This window comes from Xiphias gladius, chromosome 6 (assembly GCF_016859285.1).
Source record: "Xiphias gladius isolate SHS-SW01 ecotype Sanya breed wild chromosome 6, ASM1685928v1, whole genome shotgun sequence".
NCBI classification, from domain to species: Eukaryota; Metazoa; Chordata; class Actinopteri; order Istiophoriformes; family Xiphiidae; genus Xiphias; species Xiphias gladius.
The window spans coordinates 14,249,989-14,277,569 of NC_053405.1; the positions used below are offsets into that span (position 1 = coordinate 14,249,989).

General features: G+C 40.3%; 2 protein-coding genes across 5 annotated transcripts in view; one reads left to right on the forward strand and one right to left on the reverse strand.

Annotated features, from left to right (window-relative positions):
- LOC120791028 (ankyrin repeat domain-containing protein 13C) overlaps positions 1-27,581 on the reverse strand; it is an 88,087-nt gene that overhangs the window by 16,228 nt on the left and 44,278 nt on the right. For 3 of the 4 annotated variants that reach the window (XM_040129126.1, XM_040129125.1, XM_040129127.1), the window contains exons 1-3: positions 11,355-12,028; positions 8,694-8,735; positions 2,309-2,413 (exon numbers count right to left, since the gene is read on the reverse strand). In XM_040129126.1, the coding sequence (XP_039985060.1) occupies positions 2,309-2,413; positions 8,694-8,735; positions 11,355-11,733 (526 nt within the window). In that variant the 5' untranslated portion in view covers positions 11,734-12,028. Of the gene's footprint in view, positions 1-2,308; positions 2,414-8,693; positions 8,736-11,354; positions 12,029-27,581 lie in introns of those variants that run through there. The other variant, XM_040129128.1, reaches the window with a different exon arrangement.
- Positions 14,626-26,599, forward strand: cth (cystathionase (cystathionine gamma-lyase)). The gene is made up of 12 exons (XM_040129129.1): positions 14,626-14,889; positions 17,797-17,878; positions 18,103-18,198; positions 18,419-18,528; positions 18,888-19,022; positions 19,161-19,218; positions 19,717-19,794; positions 20,288-20,440; positions 20,811-20,932; positions 21,637-21,689; positions 21,916-22,054; positions 25,253-26,599. The coding sequence occupies exons 1-12, from the start codon at positions 14,704-14,706 to the stop codon at positions 25,268-25,270; spliced, it is 1,230 nt and encodes a 409-aa protein (XP_039985063.1). The 5' UTR covers positions 14,626-14,703; the 3' UTR covers positions 25,271-26,599.

Genomic DNA, 27,581 nt, shown 5'->3' on the forward strand with positions numbered 1-27,581 from the left:
TGGCTGTTATTAAGCAGACAATTGGCTTTTGGGGGGGGAAGGGTGGGATTTGTGTCATACAACCGCAACCTTTGGCGTTACCGACTTTTCTATTCAAAATGCTTTAAATGGTTTGACTCCTTTCTTATAAAGTCTCTGATATAGTTTCAAACTTGCTGTTTAAACTTGCTGAGGCACAGTCAATTAGTTTCAATTAGACATCTAAAAAGACTCAAAACCGCCACATTAACTGAAAATAGCACACCACAGGCAGCACGGGGAAGTCTTAAAGTCTAATTAAAAATCACAAGCTGCTTTCAAAAAGTCTGCATAAATGTCAGCGACCTTATACTTGAAATGAAATAGATAAACGTCCTATATATGAGTTGAAACCGTACAAACGTTTTCTTTACCAGGCTTCAAACTTAACTAACTAGCTGCTGATATTCATACAATATCAAATTAAACTTTTCAGTAGCAAACCTCATTTCCGGTCCTCTATTCAACAGCCTACTACCAAGACCACTGCAGTCCGACACCCACATGGAAAAGCAATTCCCCGTCTAATGAACACCAACATGACCGAGGCAGCCCTTTAAACAAGCTCCTGAGGCTGACAATATAGCTGTGTGAGCGGAAGGCAAGTGAGGACAGAAATAGCTCTTTTTGGACAAAACACATGAAAAAAAAAAAAATCTATTTCTGAGCCACATTTTACCTCCTTCTTGAAATGGAAATCGTAAGAGACAAAACTCAGGTGACAAATACATCAAATCACAGCAAATGTGGGCTGACATCAGTGGAAATTAGTCACAAACGTTCACTATAAATAACATGGTAACAGCACTGACTTGGGATTTTTAATCACCACTTTCAGGAAATTGTTAAAAACGTTAATCTGACGGTCTGTATGGAGACCTGTTGAATTATTGATTGAAATAATGCTACCCGCTGTCTACCCTTTCCAGGCCAGGACATTTGCCTTACTGTAAATAAACAAACAAAGTTCCCTCACAGACTCCTGACAAACGCTGACTCAGCTCACACTGAATAACTGCTAGGCAGAGCTCTGCTAAGCTAATCCTGAAAAGGACTCAACCTTTATTGTGCTGAATATGTAAAAAAGTCAGTTTCCTTCCGCACCCCTCTCTTTTAATGTCATCATGCTGGGTAAATCCTATGCAGTATATGGAAGGCCAAATGTTAATCTTTTACAGTGCGCAGACTTTAGTCAGAAGCTGCTGCTGAACTGTCACTTCAGAGGCCCCACCCTGTGCTTAGGAGCAATGGTGAATGGTGACAGTAGCGAAACAGCAGGTTTTTCCACGAAGGAAAAAGTCAGAGCTACTGTTATATGCAACGACTAAGGAGAAAACACCAAAATTGGCCAGGAAATGCAGTATCCATCTACATAGTGTTAGTAGTTAGTATTTTACTTGCATTACATGATACGATACCAATATTTGGGAGTTAAAATGTCTAATAAATATACATTGACCAAACACATTTTATGAAAGATCACCCCCTTTTTATTTAGTGCTACAGATCTCCACCACGTAGAAGGAAATTTCGAGCTTTCCTCTTCCCATGATCAACATAGTAAAAGCTTTAAATGGATAATAGACAAAATGCACTTATCTGTGAAGCAAATACTCACTAGTTCACCATTCAATATTTGTAAAACTGGAGGGCCGATGTACAGGGGGTGTTCTCAAGCTATCCATTTACACCCAATACCAATAAAATTTTTTAAAAAAACAGACATGATTGGTTTCACTTATGTGTCAGCGATGTGCTTGTACAAGGCCGTGGTTACTATTAATAGTGGATATATCACTTTGAAACTGAACCTTAAAAACGTAACATTTCCAACCATAGTTTACCCCAGACTAAGGGCTGTGGGCAGAAAATGGGCAAGACTAGGGCCTGAGTATTATCAGGCCTATGAAGAGAGAGAGAAACATCTAATGAATTGCCTTTCATTGAAGCACAAAAGCCAGAGGGCCTTGAGGAATGTCCCCTCTCTCTGAGGGACAAAGGATGCAGGCCGGCGTCATGGCCTCATGGCCTCACTGGGAAGCAGCAGTATGGAAGAATGTACCAAGCCATTTGTTGATTTGCATCTGTTGATCGGACCTTTTCTCTCCCCCTTCACTGTTTTCACACAGGAAAATCCAAACTGAAACCCCACTGAAGCCATGTTTATTTCAGTAAACGAGTTGGCTGACCAACATGTTGACGTGATGATCAGTACGTAGCAGTGCTGGTAGGGAAGTTTCAAAGGTCTGTCTCAGTGTGTTACCAAGCAGTGCCAGTCACAGATACCTACTCATCTGGCGGTCTCCGTAGCTAATGGCCTCTGCGAGGGGGCTCCATCCCTGAGCGTTCTTCACCTTCACCGGTGCATTGTGGGCCAGCAGCAGGTGGGCACACTCTACAAGAGGTCCAGACAGACAGGTAGATAATTACCTGAATTATAAAAACTTTATTCGAACGATAAGTTTTACTAATAGCATCACAATTAAGACAAACAAGACAAAAAAAGAACATACATGCAAATCAAAGGACAGCAGCACAAACAACACGAGAGGAAATAAGAAAGAAACATCTTTACATAAATATGTGCCTTCCAAACACGACTCTGCAAGTGCTCCCACAACAAAGCTCTGTTTGTTTTTAGTCTAAAGATTAGATTTTTTGGAGTAAGCACGGGTCTGCTCAGCGATGAAGAGCTGCACAGGCTCATTCAGAGTTGAGGTGCCCGAAATGCAACTACAGTCAACTTTTGTGTGCCTTAAAAAAAGATCAGATCATCTGCAAAAAGGTTTCTCTGCAACAAACGGGCAACCAGTGAAGCAACATCCGAAGTGGCTCTTTTCTCTTTTCTCTATCTTAGCTGCTGCTTTCTGCTCAAACAAGAGGTGCTGGAGACACGTTTAATTCAGGCAAGAAAAAGACGGGCAATAAAAATGTTTCAAGAGGTTTGTTTTCTTTTAATTAGAGAGATAAAACACACACAAATGGAAAGAAAAAGAGGTTGTGGTTTTTAGCCAAAATGACCTTTATTAAAAGGAAAAATGCCAGTGGGTGCTTGAGCACTAATGATTTTCCTTAAAAGTGTGTCTGAAGTCCTGATGCATCCACAATGCATGCTGAATACAAAATGTAAAGGAAAACATCACTGGTTTTTCTTTAAAATATACACGTATGTTTGAAAAACAAAAAAAAAAAAAGGTTTATTTCTTCGGGGCATTAATAAGATGAGACTGACTTAACATCCCACTTTTCCCATCCCTGCTTCTTGTCAGCACCTTTGATGTTGCTATAGTGACTTGCAGATGTAATTCATACTCAGATCCCCCCATCAAAAAATCCTTAAAACTAATATGAACTCCATACTAACACTGTCTCCAGCTCTCATTTTGTGTTCAACTTGTCTTACAGAGTGGTACCACTCAAAAATAAAATAAAGTCTGGGATACTTTTACTGGCTTTACTTTATTTTTCTGTGTACTTCATTTCTCTCTGCTTTTTGGCCAATCTAATGCATTATCACAAACTTATCTGATCACTTTATAGAAATTCTAATACAGGTGACTGTCTGGCTGATTGCTATGTATGATACGAAAAAAAATGATTTAAAAATAATCCTGGATTAATAGAGGGACAGATTGTGTGTAGGACTGAGATGACAACTGACCCATTAACCAAAGAGCCATATGGGACCTACAGTTACACAACACTCAGCATCCTAGTTTAGAGTCTACACTGCTATAAAGTGAGGGAAAATTTTCAGGAATAAAATGTCAAACTTCGCAACAAAAAACATCCCCTGGTGCTGTGCAGAGTAACCCTCAGAGCTGCGCTTGTATTCCAACAATGGGAAAACAGCCAAAGAGCCTCATCCCTTTTCTATGGCAAGATCAGCGATAAGTGCAGCACAAAATCCCTCCACTCTCTGGGCAGCCTGTCAACAAACTACAGCCAGCCAAAAAATGAAGCCTGTTGTTCCGGCTCAGCTGTCAGTTTTGTCGTGACATCATTCGTTAATATTGTTGGCGTCTGTACAGCTCTGTCTGAGGACTGGGCCGGAGCAGTCACAGCCCTGTAAGCAGCAAACTGCTCAGAGGCAAAGCAGAGGCTAACTGCTAACAGCCTGCTGCTGGGTGGATACGTAGGGCTGTTTAACCAGCCTTCTCAGTGATCATTTAGTCCAACAAAAACTGCATAGAAGCTCTCAATATAACTGGTTACTGCCCTGATGTTCGGATTTGTTTCTCTGCTAAACACCACCAGAACCGTAACACACAGCAGCGTTGTCACATAGTCTAAAATACCACATCACCTTTCTAATCTACATACTCACTATGTTTTATTAATGAGAGCAAGGCCAGTTTCTCATACATTCTTTATGACAGAGAGGAATACATTTTGAAACTCCCCCTAATTAAACATATTATTCACACAACAAAGAGGAGTGTGGCTGTCCCAAGAGTATAGCTATAAAAAAATAAAAAGACAGATTGTGGCAGCACCCAAAGCACTTAGGCTATATTCTTCACAAAAACAATTATCAGCAAAACCATTGCTCTAATGTACAGCTGACTTTAAGGTGGAAGCATGGCAATGAAAATCAAAATGAACAAAGACAGGCCAGTGGGTAGTCGATGTGTTCAAACCCAGGGAGTAGCTGAAGTTCAAAGACTCGGCTGATGACTAGTCTGAATTTGTTTTTTTTAATATATTTCTGCCCACTTCTGCTGTGAAATGATCTGCATGTTAAGTGCTGAATATTGTCCAAGGGCTGACCACTTCAGAAACATTGAATAATACTGGTCCTACTGCATGCTTTTAATAAATAAAGAAGCTGTGTTGGCACCAGAAAGGGGGGATGTAACAGCAGAGTGCACCACTAAGAGCTTTGCATCAGCAAACAAAAATGCAAACCTCTGTGTTTATGCATTACTCGGATCTGTGCTTGGGCTCAGAGATGGAGCAGCTGATAACAGAAACCGATGTTGAGAAAATACAGGCGGCCAGGTGCACGAGCGCTTGCTTTCTGACGTAAAGCCCACATTCCCTCTTGCCTTTGACCGATATATTACCCTGCTAAATCCAATGATTGTGTAATAAAAATGGCAACATTTAGCAGATATACATTACATAACCGTGGAGAGGACAGCCAGGCCATGTGTCCTGGGCTGCAGACCTGCTAGCCTCTGGTGTGGGGGTTTAGGGTTTCAGGAACAATGAGAAGACTTTCACTGGCTTTGAGGATGAACTGATGATGATTTGAGACACCATAGTATTAAGGACACGGGGTTTCTATTCCGGTCGATTTCTACATGTTTAAAATGTATATCAGGTTTGCCTAGCTTGAATTAAATGCAGGAGTTATGTTTCACATTTCACCCTGTGAGACAGTAACTGCAACCACCTGCCATTTACGGATGGAAACGAACCATCTCTGATACAGTTACAGTTACCTGTGCAGCTCGGTGACAGGTACGTACTGTAGGTTGAAATTACAGGATTTTCTACAAAATGTGATGTGTGATACTCTTAACAATATCAACAAACAAGAGCCCCTCCACTGGTAAAACTGGTTAACATTACTCAATCTAGACTGATCGGTTTTCAATCCTACGAGTGAGACATAAATTTTAACTTAGAAAAGATTCCCCACCTGGGCAGTAGAGCTATTATATAATACAGTTACAATGTAATGTCATACGTATATAATGCAGTTTTTATGTGTCGGTGTTTTCCATGTAGGATGCTTGCGAGGAATAATCAAACAACTGCAGGTCATTCATTTAAATCAAATCAAAAAGAGTTGCCTGCATACATTAGCATTTAGCCTGTAAGTCCTTAGCCATGGTTTGCTGTCCCATTCGATCAGATATGCAGTTGTTAAAGTGTTGATATAAGGAAGTCTCCATGTGGGTTTCTGGGTTGACTGCATGTGCAGCAGCTGTGCAGGGATCCTGCTACAGTCACATACCACTCCGTGAGCGAGGCAGAGCAGGGTGGAGAAATAGAGTGCTAATCGAATGCTACACCACGTGCATTGGCTACACATGGGACACTTGTCAGGAGGCTCGGTGGGCTGTTAGACCCCCAGCATCACCATCCATTCTAATTCAGGGTGAGTTCGCCTATGAAATGGCTTTTTCGCTCACTTCCTCACCATCGACAGAATCACAAAGCACTTGAAGGATCACACTGTCAACGTCTCTAAGTCAAAACTGAAAACTCTTAAACAGCACTTGTTTTTGCTTTTCAGATTTGCCCAAACCCTTGATATATTTTTCTCCACACAAAACTAATGTTAAATGTACATAATGAGACTCTAATATTCTCTCTCAATTTAATGGGCTGCCTTTTTTTTTTTTTTTTTTTTTATTAAGTGATGACCTGATAAAATTTGCTCATTTGCCATTTCAGAGTAAGACTAACCCGGCCAGACTGACACATGGGCTCCAAACACTCACTAAATGGTTCTTATATCTCTGAAACCAGTTTAAAAATATCTCATGATTATATCCTTGTGACCGTGGGAACAGATATCACAACCATGGGACAAAAAGAAAACTTGGTCATTTTCTGTCCATGGCTGGGACATGACAGGAAACGGGCTCCTGGAAAAAAATGTCTTAATCTAACACCTCTAACACTGATGTTAGCGAGAAATTGGGTGTGGAATGCATTCTTTGGGGAGTGTTTCATTTCCAGGAAATGCATCCATTACCTATTACAAATAATGAGTCAGATGGTGACCTGAAGATTATCAACTCAATGGAAAAAAATCCATCATCAATCTGTCATTAATTTAGGAGTGTCTTCTCCTACCTCAGTTACTCTTTCCCTGCTTCTCTGGACCTGAAGCGATCAGGCGATTGACAGAAAACTAACTGCCAACTATTCAGATTATTGATTATTAATTTTTTTTTCTTCTCTTTTTTATTGCTTCTCAATACGAACCCTTACTATTTTTCCTGGTTTTATGTCATTTTAAACTCTATATGTTTGGATTTCGGAGTGTTAATTTGTGTTAACTGTAATGGGTATTTTTCACTATTTTCTGACATTTTATATACCCAACAATTCACTGAGAAAATATTCGGCAGATTAATCAATGATAAAAATAATTATTAGCTGCAGCCGTATACATTTCCCCAAAGTGGAGAAAAAAGGTCCCTATAATAGCAACAGAGGTAGCAATAATACATTTAATTTAGGTCAATGGTTCTGCGCATATAGCAATGATTCTTTCTCAGTATTTCACTTCATAACAACAGTAGAACTAAAAATATTGACTGCATTACGCTCCATTTTTAGCTGTTAGTGACAGAAATGGTCTCTCTTCTTCTTCTACATGGGATTTTTCACCTGTCCAACTGTTAAAGCTCACAATTAAAGGGACTATAAACAAGAATCACCGTCATTACTAGTCGGGTAAATAATAAACACACACCCAAACCCTTACACAAAGAGAGCCTTGTCCTCTCCATCCCATCAGAGCAGCCACACCCATACTATGATCTCATGCTAAAGCCTTCAGCCTGTCTGGCCAGTGCATCCCTGGAGGACGGGGCAGCAGCTCAGGCAAGAGACAGGCAACCTCATTAGCACAATCAATTCCATAGCGTCCCTTCCGCCACTACACTTCAGCACTCTGCTCTCCGAATTACCAATAAATCTAGCAACAGGAATTGAACTTTGTGAATGTGAAATCAATTAAAACCCAAGCTCCAGTGACAGGCACTAAACAAATGGGACTGTGCAGTACGAGTAACCCTATGCTTGAACTGTTCACTGAGAGCCTGCTGCAAAAAAGGGGGAATTAATTTTTCAATAGCATGTTCTGAAGTCTCTGTGTGAAATGAAATGTAAGCATCGATTCCCTACAGGGGCAGTACATTAATGTTTTATGCACATGCTTTCAGTCCAGCCAGTGCAATTCAGCTGAAAAAAAAGAAAAAAATCGTGCAAAATTGTTTTAGAAAGCCTTGATTTTCACGTAGTCATCATATACAACAAACTACACAGAGCTCTGTATGATAAGTGTCAAAATTTGCATGCCTTGGTGCTAACTAAATGAAACAAGTAAACTAATGACTAAGTGTAACCTCTTCAACACAAGTGGCGCCAGCAGAAAGCGCATAACAGCACATTAGGCAAATATTATGGTTGTTGAAAATAACATCTCTTATCTCGGCTAATTATCCCCTGTGCCAGCTTCAAACTATTAGTCTTTAAGCCAGTGGTGGAACATCAATCTGACCAAGAGACTTTAGCCATGGAGAGGATCCCATTTCTTGCAGTGTCATCATTATCTAATCCCCACTGATTAAATATGTTCTAATATTCTCTGTGAACGTATTAAATAGAGGAAAAGACCCATCCATAAGAAATGAAGAAATTGTTTTCTTGCTCAATCCATTTTTTCTCCAGGCAAAAGTCCATAACCACAACCTCTTTACTCAAGCATGAGCATCTTGCCCTCTGGGATTTGTGTGGTGAACTGTGACAAATGTCTGGTGGTTCTTAGCCGGACAAATGCATACGCGAAAACAGGAAAATAAACTTCAGCATACACACAAATAAAAACACACAAAAAAAGACATACAGCCCTGCAGAGATTCATTTAGAAGATCACAGAGACAGACAAAAATAAACCACATGGAGGGGAATCTTGAAACATTTCTCACCTTTGTGCCCCATCATGACAGCAAGATGCAGCGGTGTGTTTCCTGAGGAAGACAAAAAAAAAAGAAAGAAAGAAATACGAAAGAAAAGAATGTGTCAGCTGTCTTTGATAAGATCGATAAGAGATATCAAGTGTTTTGCCTCTGGGACTGTCACATTTGAGGTGAATTAGATGTTGAAATTGGGAGGCATAATCCACTAAATTCTGAATAATATGGTGAGTGTATGCCTATTGTATGTCCTCCTACCATGACAAGCAATATTACAGTCTATTAACCTACTGCACCCCCAAAATAAGATGCATTTAACAGGCAGGGACATGGCTTGTTAACAGACACACAGTAAACACTGAATGGTAAGTATTGCACACTAGAAAATGCATTCAGGGAAAATTACATTTGCATGAGGTGTGGAAAAGCACTGGTTTTCTTCCCAGGATGTGAAATGTGCCTCATAAGCAATGGAGAATCCCTCAAGAGGAAGCCAAACTGCCCGGTCAGCTCCTTCAGGCTCCTCTTCCAGGGGAAGAGTTGTGGGCAAGCATCCAGAGTAAAGAGGGCCTGCCTTGCGGAGGCCCTGGTGTGGGTGAAAATACAAGCTGGAAGCTAGAAGTCCCACTGGATGTTGTGATAAAATGTATAGATAGGGCAGTGGAACAACTGAGGCCAATTCTGGACATACAAAGCTGTCTTAGGTGTGTGGCGTGAGAGCCACTTCTCCTGTTCAAGTGGCCTAGTGCAATACACTAAATATTTACCTGTATCACTGAAAGCGTCACTTCATCCAGATTACAACGATTATACGCAGACAGTTTTGAGATACTCTCTTAGATTTTTACCGCCAACAAATTGGATGGAGATGATTACATTTTTCAGTAGTTTTCATTGGGTTAGGGTTGGGGACTATTTCTTCTGTACAAGCATGAATAACAAAGTGATGAAATGATTAGTCAATTCATCAATTACACTGCTCAATGTTGACAGTAAATTAAATGGTTTAAGTCATTCATCAAGCAAAAATGCCAAAAAATTGATGGTATTAGCTTCTCAAATGTGAGGACTTGCTGCTTTTCACTGGTAATATCAGTCAAGCATGCAACATAACTTCACTTTTCATAGTTTTCTGGGCTTTTACAGACACTGATTTAAAACTGTGAGATTAATCAGTAATAATAATTGTTAGTTGCTGCTGTATTATAACTCAAAACATTGGAGCATAATATCAACATTATCTTCATGGTTTGATTCCGATACTGGTACAGTAAGTGAGAAAATGATGTGGGTTTATCAGTAACCACCCACACTGGCACGTTTATAACCATTAACTGTACGTCATATTTGCTACATATGTGGCAGATGTTGGGCCAAAGAAAAGAACGACATAATTAACAAAGCTTTCTTTCTTTGTTCTTACAGCACTGGCTGATAATCAAAACGGAAACAACATGATCAATTCCAGTGACATTTTGTGTCAGTTCAGCTTCAGCTTGTATGCACCACAAGCTGAACTGATGTGCGAGAGTAAACACACAAACTGCTGCCACTGAGCCACACCGATCCACAGCAAGGCAGGCAAAACTGCTGAAAAATACATGTTCAAGTTCTAAAACAACACCAGAGGCAAATGCCATGCCTGACACCTTTGCTGCATTAAACCATGTCAGAGCTTTGGTATGAAGACGGAGTAGATTCCATTGCTGACTATGAGCACAAATACAGGCCTTTTTTTTTTTTTTTGTCTTGGCATGTGAACCGGAACAAAACGATCTTGTTATCTCAACAGTTCAGGAAGGGTTTCTTTGGAAATATTGTGCTGTTATCTGAGCATACTTTGCACTGCAGAAGAGGTGTTATCAGTCTGAGACTCCCAAAGTTTTGCAAAGGACCCCTTAATACATCAACTATAAGCTATGGACCAATTTATCATAAGTGTTTATCCCAAGATGACTTATCTGACCAATTTTGTGACCAATTCTGATTACAGCAACAATTCATTGATTAATCAATCGGCAGATAAATAACTGACAACTATTTTGATGATCAATTAATCTTTTGGAGTCATTTTTTTAAGAGAATATGACAAAATTCTCTGGTTTCAGCTGCTCAAATGTTTATAATTTCAGGTTTCTGTCGTGCTCTATGATGGCACACTCAATATCTTGGGACTTTGGCTGTTTGTCTGACAAAACAAGACATCTGTAAAACATCACCTTGGGCTTTGGGGAATTGGGGTGGACATTTCCACTATTTTCTAACATTTTATTGATCAAAAAATTAATTGATTCATTGAGGAAAAAACTGACAGATGAATCAATACTAAAAACAAACCGTATTTGCAGCCCTGATTCTGAATAATGGGGAATTTCACTGAAGCTTCTGATGCAAACAATCATTCACTTTCTCCTTATGCTGACTTTTGGAAACTGCATGTGGTGAAGTTGCAGGGTAGAGGAATCGAACTATTCCTCCCTGTGGGAATCAGTTCAGTTATCCAGGCCTTGGCAGGGAGAAGCCTCGCCTACTTTCGGTGCTGCTGGAGAGTGATGGCCTATTAGCTAAAACTAAGCTTCACTGCACCTTGAAATTGGGGGTTCACGATGGGATTTTTTTTTTTCTTTGACTCCTGCCTTCGGGGCCAATGTGATAAGCAGCTGGTAGACTCACCGTGGACGTCTTTCTGGGCGATATTCTGCGTCCGTATGAGCGAAGACAGGCGTCGGACATCTCCTTTAAACACACATTCGTGCACCGGAAAGTCCTGCCCGGTTCGGATAATGGGGTTCTTGTTGTTGTCATCGATAACATCCGATGTTGACAGCGTGTTGGTGTTGGCATTAGTCTGCGACTGCTGCTGCTGCTGCTGCTGTGTGGATGAAGACTTGATTAACTTGTGATTGCTGAAGATTTTACTCGCTCTGCTCTTGTTGGTCGTCTTGGAGGCGGTGAACGTCCCGGTCGCAGCCTCTTCGTCCGGCTCCAGTAGATCCTCGTCCTTGCTCGGCCTTTGGTCCTTGCGCAGGGAGCGGATCTTCTCTCCGGTCATTTTCTAAACCGTTGGCGCTAACGGAGCAGAGGGTGTCGTCGCGGACGATGACCCTCCGGGCCAACTGATAGGATTCGCCAGTTGGAGGTCTTCACGCAAACACCGTATATTGCACAACATGAAAACACTTAATCCTAACACCGGATAGAGCAAAAAACAAAGACGAACAAGCAGCAGCTCCCGATTGGGCACCGGTTTAAATGAAAACAAACACTTCGCCCTCCTCCTGTCGTTCAAAACTGTCGCTGGTTGCTGCACAACGTAAGCGGCTCCACTTGACTGGTACGGAAGATGCGGCCGATGTCTTCCGCCTCGTAGTATCGCGAGGGTTCGGGAGAGGTTACTAGTGGTCACTGGCTGACAACGCTCGCGCTCGCGGTGGGTGGGCCAGCGTGTTAATGAGAAGACGAACACGTGAAGTTGAAAAAGTGTTTCCTAAGTGTTAACAGTAAAATATACAGTTAGGTCCATGAGTATTTGTGCAGTGACACCATTTTTTTGTAATTTCGCCTCTGTACACCACCACAGTGGGTTGGAATCAAAGCCATCGAGATGTGACTGAAGTGTAGACGATCAGCGTTAATTCAAGGGGTTAAACAAAAATGTCACACGAACCGTTTACGAATTACAGCCATTTTTGTACATAGTCCCTAATTTTCAGACGTTCAAAAGTAATTGGACAAAAGTAAGTACTCCTTATGCAGAAAGGGCCCCCTGTGAGTGTTTTATTATAAGATATACTAGATTATTGGATTGAAAACACTTAAGCATTAATGTGTAAGTATGTTACTGTTGTAGGTTATCAGGGAGCTCATTTTAAGCACTTTACATTCCGTTGCATTGTTAAATCTATAACAATACGTTATATTTAATAAATTCATTAGGATTAGATTTAGCATCCTGATCCTTCACTTATCCTAAAGTGCCAGTATCAAGCTTTAGAAATACTCCATAACCAGCCCACAAAGTGTTATCAGCCAAATGTAGTTAAAGTAGAAAACATGAATTCTAGTTGCCAGATATGTTACGCAGTAAAAGGTAGAAAATTTCTCTCCCACGTAATAAACGTAGTAAGTGTAAAATAGCAAAAACTGAAAATACTCAAGTATCACGTAAATACTTCAAAATTGCAATTAAGTACACTACTTGACTAAATGTACTTTGTTACTTTACACCTCTATTAACAGTATACTGTATAGTTTATTGTACTTTACTACTACTACGTCAACTATAACTACCAATCTTAAAATCTTGCATATTTTAAATCTATTGCTGATTTGAATGTTGATTCTCTAGGAGCGGCACATAAAATACGCTGGGCCGATACCTGAGGAAAATATGGGAAAGAAGGATAAGACTTCACTTTACATTTTGATTATAAAAATACATCATAGATGACACTAACAGCAGCCCCAGGACACACAGATAGATAATTAATTCCAGTCCTCTAGTTCACTTCAAGGTATAGCCAGACAAGATAAATGAACATTATAGTCTTTATTCTCTGACATTTTAGCATTTTGTTCTCTTTTGTCGGTGTCACCACAAGAGAGAGCAAGATGATACGATCAAGATTAAACAGAATTTGTTTGTCGAGACTGTTTTGAGTTTTTCCCATAGCTGGAGAAGAGTGCTCACTTGGACTTATTAATATACAGTCAAATTTTTATCACAATCAATACAGTATTAGTATTATTAGAGTATAGTCCTGGTTTTTACTTAAGTGTCTATTCTCAGATTGTATTTTATTTAAAGCTGATACAATCAATTGATTAATCGGTTAGTCGATGAACACAAACATAATCACCATCTATTTTATAATCTATTAATCAGCTGTTGCTTTTCAAGGAAGTAAAAACATTTGAAGATGTAACCTCGGCCCGTGGGAAGTATTTTTTGGCATTTAATGATTAAATGGTCGACTGAGTGATCGAAAAAATAACTGGCAGATTAAATGATAATGAAAATAATTATTATTTGCAGAACTAATTTTATTCCAGTTTATTGTTTATTGTTTTTGTGTTTTGTGTCCTACCCACTTCATCAAGTGTCCTTATCTATCTATCTATCTATCTATCTATCTATCTATTTTTAGTTAATGCCGTCTTCCTTTTGAATACACACTCAATACTGTGTTTGACAGGTTTTACTGGAGCAGAAAAAGCAGACCTCCAGTGTTACCACCCAGCCATTACAGAGCACTTCCTCCCCCTATGGCTCAAGAGCGGAAACAACAGCTACACTTCTCTTGTGCGTGCCACGAGGGACAGAAAACGCACAAAGTCCAATGTACCATCTCACAACTACAACGGTTATGGTGGTGGTTGGGTAAAACCCCGAGCACTGAGTTAGTGCATGGCTGGACTAACCTCCTAGGGGGCTGTGGGGCAAAGGAACAAAAAAAATGTTGTTGGGCCACTATTGACCTCCACTATACCTTCCACTATGGAAGGGGCAGTTCCATTATATCCCCAGGCACCTAGAAACCCAGCAGTACTCTAGAGCTGAAATGATTAGCTGATTTGATTGATTGAAAATTAATTGGTGACACTTTTGACAACTAAGTCATCCTTTAAGCCAAAATTGGGTTTTTTTTTTGAGTGTTTGTCTGGGGGGGGGGGGGTTAAATGTATTTGCTTGGCTAAGTGGAAGGAACTTTGAGGAGCCGATCCACAGATGAGACAAAAGAGTAAGACGTCAACCGTCTCTGACTCAAACAACAGGAAACGTTGCATCAGTATGTCACACACAACACGCTCACAAAGGGCGGGCTCACGAAGAACGCGAACAACGTGCTGCGTCACGTGGGTTTTACGCCCCTGCGGAACCGCCAATCCGCTCCTTGTTGATGGGCGCTGATTGGCGGAGAGCGACAAGCGCAGCGCACGGCTCCGTTAAATGTTTTTTTCCTTTACCATACTGCGGTAATGCATACTCATCACGGGTTCGTTGCGTCCACTCCCTTTGGCCATGGATCGAAAGCACCACCAAGACGAGCAGAGCGACGCGTTCACCGGTTACCGCACGGCTTTTAAATCGTTCGCCACAGACGCGATTCACGTCGGTCAGAAGCCGGAGCAATGGAAATCCATGGCTGTGGTGCCGCCGATTTCGCTTTCTACCACGTTCAAGCAGCTCGAACCGGGAAAGCACGCCGTAAGTCATCCGATATGACTTGGTTATTTAAGTGTGTGTGTGTGTGTGTGCGCGCGTGTGCGTGTGCGTGGGGGGTACACACGTGTAGGAGCTAGTCGGACCCTACACAGCGTTGTGGACGAGGACTTAAGTGGGCCATTAATGCATATTCGGTCGTTGGTTTTTGTTTGAAGATATTAGAGGTCATAGAGAATCTGTTGCCAGTAAAGCTAAAGATGACGCCCCACCCTCGTGTCTTCACAAGATCTTTTGTCCTATCACGAATCAAAGAAGTCGATACTGTCTGATTCAGTATGTTGAACACCGGAAGACAGATGCTATGTTACAAGTAAGAGTCTGTTCAGATGTGTACCTAAGTAAAAGTACACCTCAGTAAAATCTAAAGTATGAGAAAATAAAAGTACTTGGCCCCTGTGACTTATTATCATATATGACACTATTAGATATTTAATATTAAGGCATCAGTGTGTAAGTAGCATACTGGTATAGCTGATCAAAGTGCAGCTAGTTTCAACTATTTCCTATACAGTTTGGTACGTAAGTTCGCTGGTTCCCGACCAAGGGTGTTTCAGGGCCCCTCCAAAAAGTCACAAGGTAAAACAGAGGGGTTGTGAGATGATTAATGGGAGACCAAAAAAAAAACAAAACCTTGCATTCTTTGGTCTTCAATGTGTCGAAATGAAACTCCTAGACATCTGAAACATCACGATGGGCCCCAAGTAGACACTACTTTCATGTAAGGAGTTTTGTGTAGCGGAGTTTTGACTTTATATCCCTAATTTCAAACCCCTATATAACCCCATCAGAGCTAACTTTGATAGCCAGTAATTCATTGGCCATCATAAATAAATCCAGTGACAATGGGTATCCTTGTTTTAAACCTTTTTCTAGAAGCAAAAGAATAATAAAACCTACTAAACAACTGAACTGAAATTAAAAATAAGGATGATACTCTAAATCTATATACAAATATAGTCCCTGGTAATATTCTATACATGGTTAGTGCAGGTCAATTATATACTGTACTGTTTGGAGCACCTTGCTCTGCAAGTACATACATGCAAATGCATATCCATTTGAATTACATAGATGAGTATTGGGAGTTACTATACAGAGAATCTATAAAACCATGCAAGTATGTGCAATATTGGAGTGCAATGTATGAATTATAGATATGTAGTAAACAAAGCAATAAATAAGATTATTAGCAATAAATAATAGGTTATTTTAGGTCTTCGTTTTTTATCTGTCTTGTGTTAGTCACTGAGTACATGTCATACACCTGTATTAGCCCATCTGTTAAATTACCGCCACCATGGGTGCGTCTCAGTCAAAGGTTAATCTAACTTAAGATAGATTCATTTTTTCCATCTTGGTATGGAAATGACCCCGAGGCCATTTCTGGGAATCCGTTGTCAGGAGTTTTGTTCCAGTTTTCTTCCCTCACTATCATATCCTCTCTGTAGTTCAGATAGGACAAGTAGGCTCTTGCTGCATGCAAGTTCTGTACAACTGCCATTTGTCTCTGTCAATGATTATTGTGTAGGTTACAGATTACAAGATTGGGAGTGCCATTACAACTGCACTGGCACAATGGCAGGGGTCATTGAGGCTTTTACATATCTATTTTTACACAAAGGCACAATCCATTTACGAGGGCAATTAATCGCCTGTAACCTTTCCCAGTTTAAAAAAAAATCTTGGAGAATATGTACAGCATTAAAAGTTAAAACTGCATCCTCAATTAGTTTACCACATTAAAAGAACCCACCGCTGATCACCGATCTCCTGACCTCTTGACCTTGTTTTCTAGACCGTGGTATGCTCCGTCCTGCTACTCCAACAGTATTCTGACCGAACTCATATAGTGACTCTATTTCAAATGGAGTAGAAAGTTTGGAGTGCCTCTTTACCTTTCAAAGCACTGGCCGATATTTGTTCAGATGTTAAATACTCAAAGAAGGATTAACTTGTCAAACTAGAGCAGTACCAATAAGCGTGTCTGCTCTCTGCTTTACCACTGCATTGTAACAGGTGGCCTTGTTCGCAGAGAGACAAACAATAAAAAACCCTGTGGTCAAGGCAATTCAGGCTCAATTTAGTGCAATAGGCAATAGCCTCCAGTTTTCATGTCATTTATCTGAACATTTATTGTTTTAATGATTATGTGGGTTTGATAGTGTGGAGCAGAGGAGCCCTCTCTCCGTTTTTACTTCAAAAATTTAATAAGATCAATGATGAATATCCCTCAGAAGTCTCCCTTTTTTCCTATCATATAGTCATTTTGTGTCAACTATGAATCTCCCTCTATATGCTTCCTCTATATGTACATTCTTGTAGGCAACACCAAACTCTTAATTTGGGCTACATTTGCTACATTCATTTAACCTGAATAACCGGTTTAGTTTTCTCTAACCAGTGCACTCATATAACATCTTACTCTATTCAGCAGTGAAGAGATAAATTACTGGGTGAGGTCACCTGTCCTCAACTTACCCTGTTATTTTTAACAGACATACATATAGTCTCTTACCTCACATTCACTGGTTTGTTATTGACGGTTCTCACAGTTTTCTCACAGTCTTGTGCGCACACATTTTTTTAACAGGTAATCCAACGAAAGACAAACTTTAATACTGATTGTGGTAGCCGTAAGCCGGTACAGGGAAGGATGGGGAGTTGCGAAACCCTGTTGCCTGCCACGCAACTAGGTTGGTAAAGGTGTTAAAGAAGTTATGATGCTTTAAGGCATTTGAAGCATTCTAAACCTTAAATTTATTAGCATACACTTGTGTCGGGGTAACCTGTCAACAAAAAGATTGCTTCTTCTTTCTGTTTGATGACAATATATTTTTATAAATGTTGGTTTTGGTGACTGAAATGTTTTTAATAATGTGTTTTGCATAGGGATTTGAATACAGTCGGAGTGGAAATCCTACAAGGAACTGTCTTGAGAATGCTGTGGCAGCTCTGGATGGAGCAAAGTACTGTAAGTTAGACTTTTTGTTAATCGTTGTTAATCGTGGCATATTCCACGCACAGGAAATGCTCAACAACAACTGAGTACGAAATATTGATAGCTTTAAAACATGTTTTTGCTTTTAAAAAAGATGAAAAATAGGAAAACTGCAGCCAAGCATTTCAGTGTAAAGTTACAAGATGGCATGAAAAGGATTTTTTGATCTTGATGACTTGCTTTTTTTTTTCCTGCAGGCCTTGCTCTTGCGTCGGGGCTGGCAGCCACAGTGACAATCACTCACATGCTCAAAGCCGGTGATGGGATTGTCTGCATGGATGACGTGTATGGAGGTGAGATACCTCTGTGAGGCTTGGGCACTTGTGTAGAGCAGAACCATTCAGCTACGAGATGTTTTCTTGCACCATTAGATACTCACGAGTTGCATCATGCTTCTCATTTGTTCAAAATGGTTGTTGGTCTTAAAGGGCAACCATGCCCTGAGTTGGTTTTGAGCTGTAAGTGGGGTTATTTTTGGATGTGCTGATTGTGTTTCACTTTCTTAACTGCAAGGCACAAATCGCTACTTCCAAAGAATTGCCACCGAGGTTGGTCTGGAGGTGTCTTTTGCTGATTGTACAAAACCGGAGCTGCTTAAGGCTGCACTGAAGGCCAACACTAAAGTAAGTCAAAGAATGTTTGGAAGTACCCTTTGTTGTTTGTCTAAAGCTCTTGTTTTGGTAGTTTGGTCACTCTTCCAACAGATTTTATTAATTTATTTAATTAAGCACATCCTGTATTAAAGAAAAAAACAAGTCCTTACAGTTGCTTCTTCAAGTCCAGTTTTACTACTATGTTGCGTCTCTTCCCTTTGTGCAAATTTTAAGTGGTCACTGAGAACCAGTGCTTTCTGTGATGACTGTTATTGGTAAATAACATGGTAAATGCACTTGCAGATGAGCTGCCTCTGAGCTTTTTCTAATGCAGTCAGCCTCCTGGACATGCAGCTACAGAGAAAATGACATGCTGTCTTTGCTTGTAGCTGGTGTGGATTGAGACACCCACTAACCCCATGATGAAGGTCGTTGACATCAAGGTCTGTGCTGACTTGGTCCATGAGCACAACAAAGATATAGTGGTGGTTGTGGACAACACCTTCATGTCTGCCTATTTCCAGGTGAGAGTGACAGATGTGCACTCCATGCTCTCTTGATTTTGAAAAGGCTGCTTAATCATTTCCTGAAATCAAACTCCAGTTCAGGTGGAAGCAAATGGTTGAATGATTAACACTGGTGTTTGTCTTCTGCACTTGTAGCGCCCCTTGGCTTTGGGAGCTGATATTTGCATGTACTCAGCCACCAAATACATGAACGGTAGGTTCTGTAAAATTTCCCATTTTTACCTTAACAATATTTTCATTAAAATTTGATACATTCTAAACCAAAACGTCTGTAGATTTACAAAGGTACATCATTAGGTTGTCTTAGGGCAGGACTATAGGTTAAAAAAGGCACGTGAGTAAACAGGTGGGAGCAGTCAACTTCTGAGTAAAAATACGGGAAGAGGAGTTGTAGTTCATACTTTTCACCAGTAAGGACCTCATCTAATTATTATACATTTTTTCTCTTCTCAAAGTATAGCACCATTTTCCTGAAATGTCATGTACAACTTACTTCTCATATAATTATGACTTTTTAAACCAAAATATTGCAATTTTACTCTCAAATTCAAGATTTTTTTTTGCCCAAAGAGGGGCCCTGTAACCCTGGTACAAACACACAAATGAATCATTTTCTGCTCCAATATCTATCACTTGTAATTAGGAATTCCTAAAATATCAACCTTTCTTTTATCTTGTCCTTATTGTGCAGGTCACAGTGATGTGGTAATGGGTCTGGTTTCAGTGAACCGGGACGATCTGCATGAGCGACTGAAGTTTCTGCAAAATGGTGAGTAGAAAAACAACAAATTCAATTACTCTTGCAGTCTGCATACTTAAAAATGTGTTTGTTAGGTACAAAACACGCCCGTGCCATTCATCCGGTTGCGTCACTGTAATGATAACTCAGCTGATAGAAAATTAATCGCTGAATATTTCGATTGTTGATTAATGGTTTAAGTCATGGTTTTACCAGATCCATGTGTAATTTATGGACATACGGTAGATCTCAAAACAGTCCTGGAGTCTTACCTAATTTCCTGCTCTGCCGCACTCAGTTTTTGGCAGACTGGTTATTCCAACCTGACCTACATTCACTCATTAAAGAACCAAAATATGCTCCTGAGGCCAAAGTTCAGAACCAATTTAAAACCGTTTTCATTGGGAAGTGTTTGTTTATGCATCTGTTTAATCACCGCCACCATGGGTGTATCTCGGTCAAAGGCTATTCTATTTTAAAATAGATTACTTTTTTTCTTACACGTGTTGATGCGGTGGTTCAGCACTGGGTGGTGTACCATCTCCCTTTGACTGCTTCCTGTGTAACCGTGGACTGAAGACGCTACACCTGAGGATGGAGCGGCACTTCAAGAACGCCATGGCCGCTGCCAGGTTTCTGGAGGCGGATCCCAGGGTGGAACGCGTCATCTTCCCAGGTAATCAAATAACATATTAGCCACCTCACCACTGGCTGTCAGCTAACCAGTAACCCGCCGCCTCAAACCCACTAACCGTTGCATTTTGGGTTTTCATAATCCCCAGCTACGCCATACATACACCTGCAGCCATTTGAATAGCACTGAGCCACAGTAGCAAACAGTCTAGGGTTAGAATATTCCACTCCTAGCATGTAAAGAGTTGATGTTCCCTTTTACACCTTCAAAGAGGCACCCATAGCCACAGTGTTCAAACCAACCCACCGTCTATGAAAGGACCTGCATCCACTTGTCCTTACTTTAGGTGGTGATTACAGGATTTTGTCTGCGTCACTAACTGGTTTTTCGTGGTTTCCCTCCCTTGACACAGGCCTGCCCTCTCACCCCCAGCATGAAGTGATGAAGAGACAATGCACCGGGTGTCCGGGGATGATCACCTTCTACATCAAGGGGACACTCGAGCACGCCAGCACCTTCCTCAGTAGCCTCAAAGTAATACGGCAGTAAATTTCTTATTTAATCTGGAGTGTTTGGTTTTGTGTTAAAGAAGTGGGTGGCGTTGTGAGGCTGGATGAGATTATGCAAAATGCTTGGTTCAGATTCCCAGACTGACAGGAAAGGTGAAGGGGGGAAAAACACTTCAATACCACAACTCTAAAGGCTGCTTTAGCAAAGCACTTAAGTCCCACTTGCAGGCATTTCCTGGCAGAGGCTTTAGATATTTTTAATCTTTCCGGTAAAAGAGATGATGTCCAGATGTGAAACAATGATTGAAATATTTTATTCATGAAAAGGCACTGAGGATAAAGTGACCGTAATAAAACTGAATCTGTACACAAAGAATGTTTTTCAAGTGATTCCCAAACTCATTAAATTTGATCGCGGTAGAAACTCAATTTAACAGATATTCATTTTAGTTTCATGTTGATTTTGAACAGCTTAATTTAATTTAATCATGCCTCAGTATTGCTTAGTGGTTCATTGAGTGGGTCATGAAGACCGGATTGTATTTTACCGTTGGAAATGTTGGTGTTTTTGAAATGGATCCAAACCACAAAATGAAAGCAAGAATAGACGGTCTTTGTATTTGCTTACATATCTTCCATTTGTGGCTTCTACTATGTTTCACTTTGTTCACATCATTTTTATGTCCTGCTCTTTGCTTTTGCGTCATGTCCTCTGTTTTCTTATTTCAGGTGTTTGTGATAGCTGAGAGTCTTGGTGGTTATGAAAGTTTAGCAGAACATCCGTAAGTATCCCGAAATAAATTCTTTCCTGTACCCAAAGCTGTATTGTATCAAATGGCACCACAAGGGAGCAGCAGAGATCAAGACTATCAGACTCTCAAAAACTGACTATAGTTGAGACACTTTATTCCCGTGATGAAGTCTCTGCTCTAATCTCTATTAAAGAATGTGGGTGTTTTTCTGTGTTGGCCTCATATATAATTGTCTCTGTCCTCTCTCATAATTTAGGGCGATTATGACTCATGCATCAGTGCCAGAAAAAGAGAGGCGCATGCTGGGGATCAGTGACACACTGATCCGACTGTCTGTGGGACTGGAGGATGAAGCCGACATCATTGAAGACCTGGAGCAAGCACTGGCTGCTGCTGTAAGTATCGCGCATCCAACACCGGAGAGCTGGAGTGTTCCTCAAGTCAGTATAGTTTGTTATAAATCCCAATCAACTCTTAAAATGGGGACGCCAAGTTTGCGGCGGAAGGGAATTTTTTTTTTTTCAACTCTCTCGATGAAAACAAAATGGCTCCTCCTGTCCACAAAGAAGGAATCAACTGGCCTGAGAAATTTAGGCTTATCTACTTCTAAGTTGGTCACAAACTGTCTAGGAGAGGACTCGTTCTGTACTTAAACTAACCTACGGAACAACCAAGATGACTCGGGGGTGTCTGACTCATCTTGGTTGTAGCAGTTAACATGGGATCTGGTCAGATCCCTGGATTTTAATAGCGTGTTGATGTCTCTTCTCACAACCTGGCGAAGAAACAAAAACAAAAACAAAAGAGCTTGCTTTAAGGTGAGACGGGTCACTCAGTAACTTCTCATTTATGGCTGTTAAATCAGTGAGATTCTCTGATCAGTGCTGTGCTGATCATCTTGGCTGTGTGACTCTGACAGCTGCAGCTTACCTGTAATTCTGGTTTGATACAGAAGTAAGACCAGCAGTTTTGGATTGAAATAGCATCACTTGTTCCTGATTTTTCTAAGAACAAACTAAAAAAGAACAGATGTTAGGTAGTCAGTGAGTGACTGATGTAAACTGCTGAGTTTCTTTTCATCTCTTCCTGCTGCTGATAAATACAGTAAATTTACTTGCTGGTTTTGTTTTAGTTTATTTAGTATGACCACTTCTACTTAATATTGCATCATATTGTGAAAATTTAAATTTTCATTTTCTGCCATTTCAAGCATCGGTTGGTTTCCATTCATATCCACAAGATATGAAACTGTTGGCACACTCTTCAAGATCTTGAGCTATACCGTCTATCACAGCAATCATCCTGCCTGTATTTATACCGTATATGTGTCCGTATATAGGTCTAATATTTTGAGTTTTGACTTGATATCTATTGTTTATTGGCACATTTTGATAGCAAACAGCAGTAATTTCATATGGGCTTTAAAAACTGAGGGTAAGGGTGCTCTCGTGTTAATTGTTGCTGCACATTTTGGTTCTGAGACTATTGGTCCATGTTAGGTAAAGTTCAGATGTCTGTCAAATAATGCACAACATTACTTGGATGTAAAACCTTGTCATCTATGTTTGTGGTCATGCTAAGGCAGTTACTGTGTGAGGTGTTTGAAAGACGCAGAAGTATTACTGAAGCTTTACTTTTGGATAATGGATAATGATAATTACATACAGTCACTTCATTTCATGTTCAGGGCAGTGTTAGCGTTGCGACCTCGTGGGGACACATGCAGGATTCCTTTTTTTTATAAAGGGCTGTAATTTAAAAAGGACGGTTCTTTGTTCTTGACACTAAATTTGAAAGCTGGTCAAAAGAGAACCTAAGGAAACTTAGATGGTATTTAATTCACCACAGCCTCTCTACTCCACCGCAGCTTACATTACACACCAGGCTTTATGGTTTGACTCCTGTGAATGTGAGCTAGATGCCACACGTGTGACTCGCTAATGATTAATCAGAGGATAAATGGACCTGTGGCCCTGTGTACTGTACAGTTACGAGGTTATATCTAATCAGTGCTGCGTGGGATGTCACATGAGTCAAGACCTGCGATTGTGGGCAGTATTTTTAAAAGATTCAAGGTGCATTAAAAGATTCCAGGGAATATATTTTTAGGAATCTAAAAGAATGATCTAATTCATAGCAGCCAAAAAAACTGTTCCCATTTGGAGTTGAAATCGAGCACGCTGCAACTTGTTTACTTTAACAGGGAACACGTTCATGCAGACTACGAACTATGCATTTTACCTGTATACTGCCAAATAAGACTTATCAGTCAAAATGAAGATAAATCGGGCCTGGAGATGACGTGGTAATTATCTAGGAAACATTTAGGTAGAGCCAGGCTGGGAGGGGTTACAGACCAGGATTAAGTTAAGCATGCAGTGGTTTCATGCTGTGCACCTTGCATACAGCTTTGGCGTATCCACCCATCCCATAAACTCGCTCTCTTTCTGCTGCACAACCAGATCCATCATGCACTGTGAGGTTTTTGTATCTGTGCTGCAGTCTGGGGCAGGCCCCTCACAGTGCAGTCCACCAGGGATATTCGTCTATTTGCACTTGCTCAGCAAATCCCTGACAGTCTAGACTGTTTATATGTAATCTCCCAAAGCTCTCCTTTGTTTTAGCCTAAGTGTGGAAAGATGTTTTTTTTCACACAAACACGCTCCTATCTTCAGTTAAAAATATGTGAAGTTGATTTATTAGCTGCATGTTTTTGCTCAGTATTTTCGTTGTGGGAAAAACTCAAAGTATTTCTGCTTACGAGACCAACACATGGCTCATCAGCCGTACTGCGGTCTCCCCAGAATTCATTTTCAAGTTCCTTGCTCGGTTTCAGCATTTTTTCACCTCTCACCAGTGCTGTGCACCGTTGCCCCTCAGGTCTGGCATGGTGAGTCCAGACATGTGCATTTTTAATCACATCTCTCTCTGCTCGAACGGCTACTGCTAACATGTGAGGTTTCATTGCACCTCTGTCTTTCTCTATGCTCTGGCAGGCGGCTGAAGTTTTACCAAACACAATTTTTTGATCAAATCTTTGTTTTTCTGTCCAGTGTGGAAAGTCTATGAAAGGGAGGGCCTGTATATTTCATGTTATGCACTGATGCATTAAGAGGAAAGAAGAAAAAGAAAGAGAACTAGAAACTAATGAAACTGCAAGGACACAACAGCTCATTTAGAATCATTTTGGCATATGAAGACCAGATTTGGAGAAGACTTTATCGCGTTAAAACTGTATTAACTGTGGTGGGTTTTTTGTTATAGTTGTTGTTGTTGTTGTTGTTGTTGTTGTTGTTGTTTTTCTAATTAATTTTTTATTCACCGGTTTCCTCTGTGGTGGGCCATTTTGTCAATCTGCTTTTGACTCGCCTTTATAGCAAACATCTTGGCTTCCAGCCTCAGCTCATCAAGCAAAGGAAGGAGGAATCAGTGTCTCGATTTTTTTTTTTTTTTTTGGCTCCAAGAAAAGGCGTCATTTCAGAAAAATCGTAGCACATTATTAACTGTAGACTCATGTCTGTCCGCTGTTTCCTGAATGTGGACTGTACTGATATCACTGGTCAAATTTTTCTTGTCCTGTTTTCTTTTAATAGCATCCAGAGAAGAAATAAAATGTCTTCAGGGCGTCCTCAAGGCTGAGGTTGAATCAGTCGAAGTCAGGATGAAGACCGGAGGTACCCGGAGTCTCAAATCATCGCAGATTAACCACATGGTACCTCAGTTCAGCACACAAACAGCACCTATCAGGGAACAAGCTGTTCTTTAAAAAAAATATATATATACAAAACATGTTATATCTGAATAATTAACACAATTTTTAACTGAGAATCTTTGTAATGCGTATTTTACTAGAACATCAGTTGTGATCTTATTTATCTTATGCCAGGTTTGCTTGTTTTTATGTTCGTATGTGTTTTGTTTTAACTTGGAAGGCTCTAATGAGGCAAAGTCCTATTCAGTCAAGACTGACACAGTACGAGTTTTTGCAGAAAAACACCAAACACAATATTTTCAGTTTAAACTTGCTGTAAAAATTTTTTTTCTTCTGGCTAATTCCTAGTTTTGATGCACAGACCTAGTCTCCAAATGGAAAGATTCATATCACTGTACTTAGTACATCTGCAGCTGTAATCTGTATTAATAATTTGTCTTGTTTTCTAATTCTAACTGGCATAGATTGCTTTGTAAAACATGTAAATGTATTAATGAATTCGCATTAGTCGAACTAACCAGACTCAGACAAAGCGAATGCCGCAACCTGCTGTACAAAAGTCAGAAGAATTTTCTGACTGCCTGCCAGAATCTGCTCTAAGATATTAGAGGCTCTTTCAGAAGCTTTAGATGATGAAATGAAAAAAATGTGAGTAGAAATGTGTTCATTTTGCTGCAGAAACAAAAGCATAAACCGGATGCCAGTTTTGTTTGACTAGAACTTGAAATTAGGCTTCAAGGGTATGTATGCCTTTGTGAAGATGAGGAGAGCAATCTTATTCCTCAAGTTTGAGACAAATCAGGATACCAAGAAATGAGGGAGTGTTTGGTACAGGCATTCAGTAGTTGGAGCAGACTTTCCCTGCAACGACAATATTGAAGGTTTTTTTCTTTTAGTTTTTTTTTTTTTAATAATAACCACCGAGGGTTGTTGCAGGAGTGTTTCTCAGAAAAAAAAATGTTGAAAATGATGAAAAGCTTTATGTGTTTGAACTCAAGTCAAAGCGTTTGGGCCGATGACAAAAGCGAAATTCCTGCCAGGTCAGAATTCACATGGTTTTTATCTGTGCAAAGAACATGTTTTACTCAGGCACTCCCTCCTCCTGCTTTTCCTCCCATAGTTATATGTCACATCACTTCTCAAGTATACGCTTCCTTTGGGACAGACAGCTCATGATCAATGTCATTTATGTAACCGACAGATCCATTAAAACTAGTTTGCAGTATGAGTCTCTGTGTCTTTAACTTCCTGTCAACCATCCGGCTGCACAAAAGACGAGCGGTGTAAATGTGAGTTCAGCGTCGGCAACCGTAGCGAGTCGATACGCCACATTCAATTTAGCCTGGATAACGGTGGGCTTCCATTTGGGGTTTTAGCTGATGGATCAAATGAGCTAGTTGCCGTCTTAGTGACCAAACTATCAATAATGAGGAGACCGAAGGTGTCAGTTCTCTGTAGATTATCCTCTTTTAAAGATTCTTGTTCACTGGAACTTAAATCTGGAACTTTCCAAAGCCATTTTCCTGGCGAAACAACTGAGTGGACGAATGAGTAGTTATCTAGTGGGGTTTTGAGTTTATTTTACAGATATAACAACAGTCTCTGCCAAATAATGTGTGCTATCGCCAGTTTTAAACAACAAAATCTGTGGCAAAAGTCTTCAATATAAACATAAAGTGGCAGTTGTGACTCCCAATGCATGCTTTCAATCAGTTGCATCATAGTAAGAAGAAACCAACCCCTTTTGCTGGAAGTGATCTGCGTTCCATCACATATAAAGTCGAAGATGACATCCATTTAGGAAAATCTGTAGATAAGAGGTCCGGAGCTCATAAGGCAAAGCGTTAAGTCAGTGACCGTGACTCCAAAATTGGCAGCAAGAGGCCACTGTTATAATGTTGACTTGGGTTCCCAGAAATTCTATACCGTGACATCAAACAGCAAACAGTGCGGTCATGTTTGTAAGTCTGGACAGTCCGTGAGCACTATATTACCAAAAGATACCAAAAACAGCTCTTAAGATGCAAGAGTAGTAAGTGTTGCTGTTAAGGACACAGTTAATATAGTCACTTCAAGTTTATTTTTCACGTCAAACCTGTGACGGCTAAGCTGTAATTTAATTTGGACAAATGATGAGTGGTAGTACAAGTCCCAGTAAAACCACAACTTGTCGTTTTTACACAAAGAAACCGGGTATAATGTGTTAATTA

Coding starts and splice junctions, on each gene's coding strand:
- cth (XM_040129129.1), top strand. CDS start 14,704: ATGGATCGAAAGCACCACCAAGACGAGCAGAGCGACGCGTTCACCGGT. Junction 14,890..17,796: donor TCGAACCGGGAAAGCACGCC/GTAAGTCATCCG, acceptor TGTTTTGCATAG/GGATTTGAATACAGTCGGAG. Junction 19,023..19,160: donor TCATGTCTGCCTATTTCCAG/GTGAGAGTGACA, acceptor CTGCACTTGTAG/CGCCCCTTGGCTTTGGGAGC.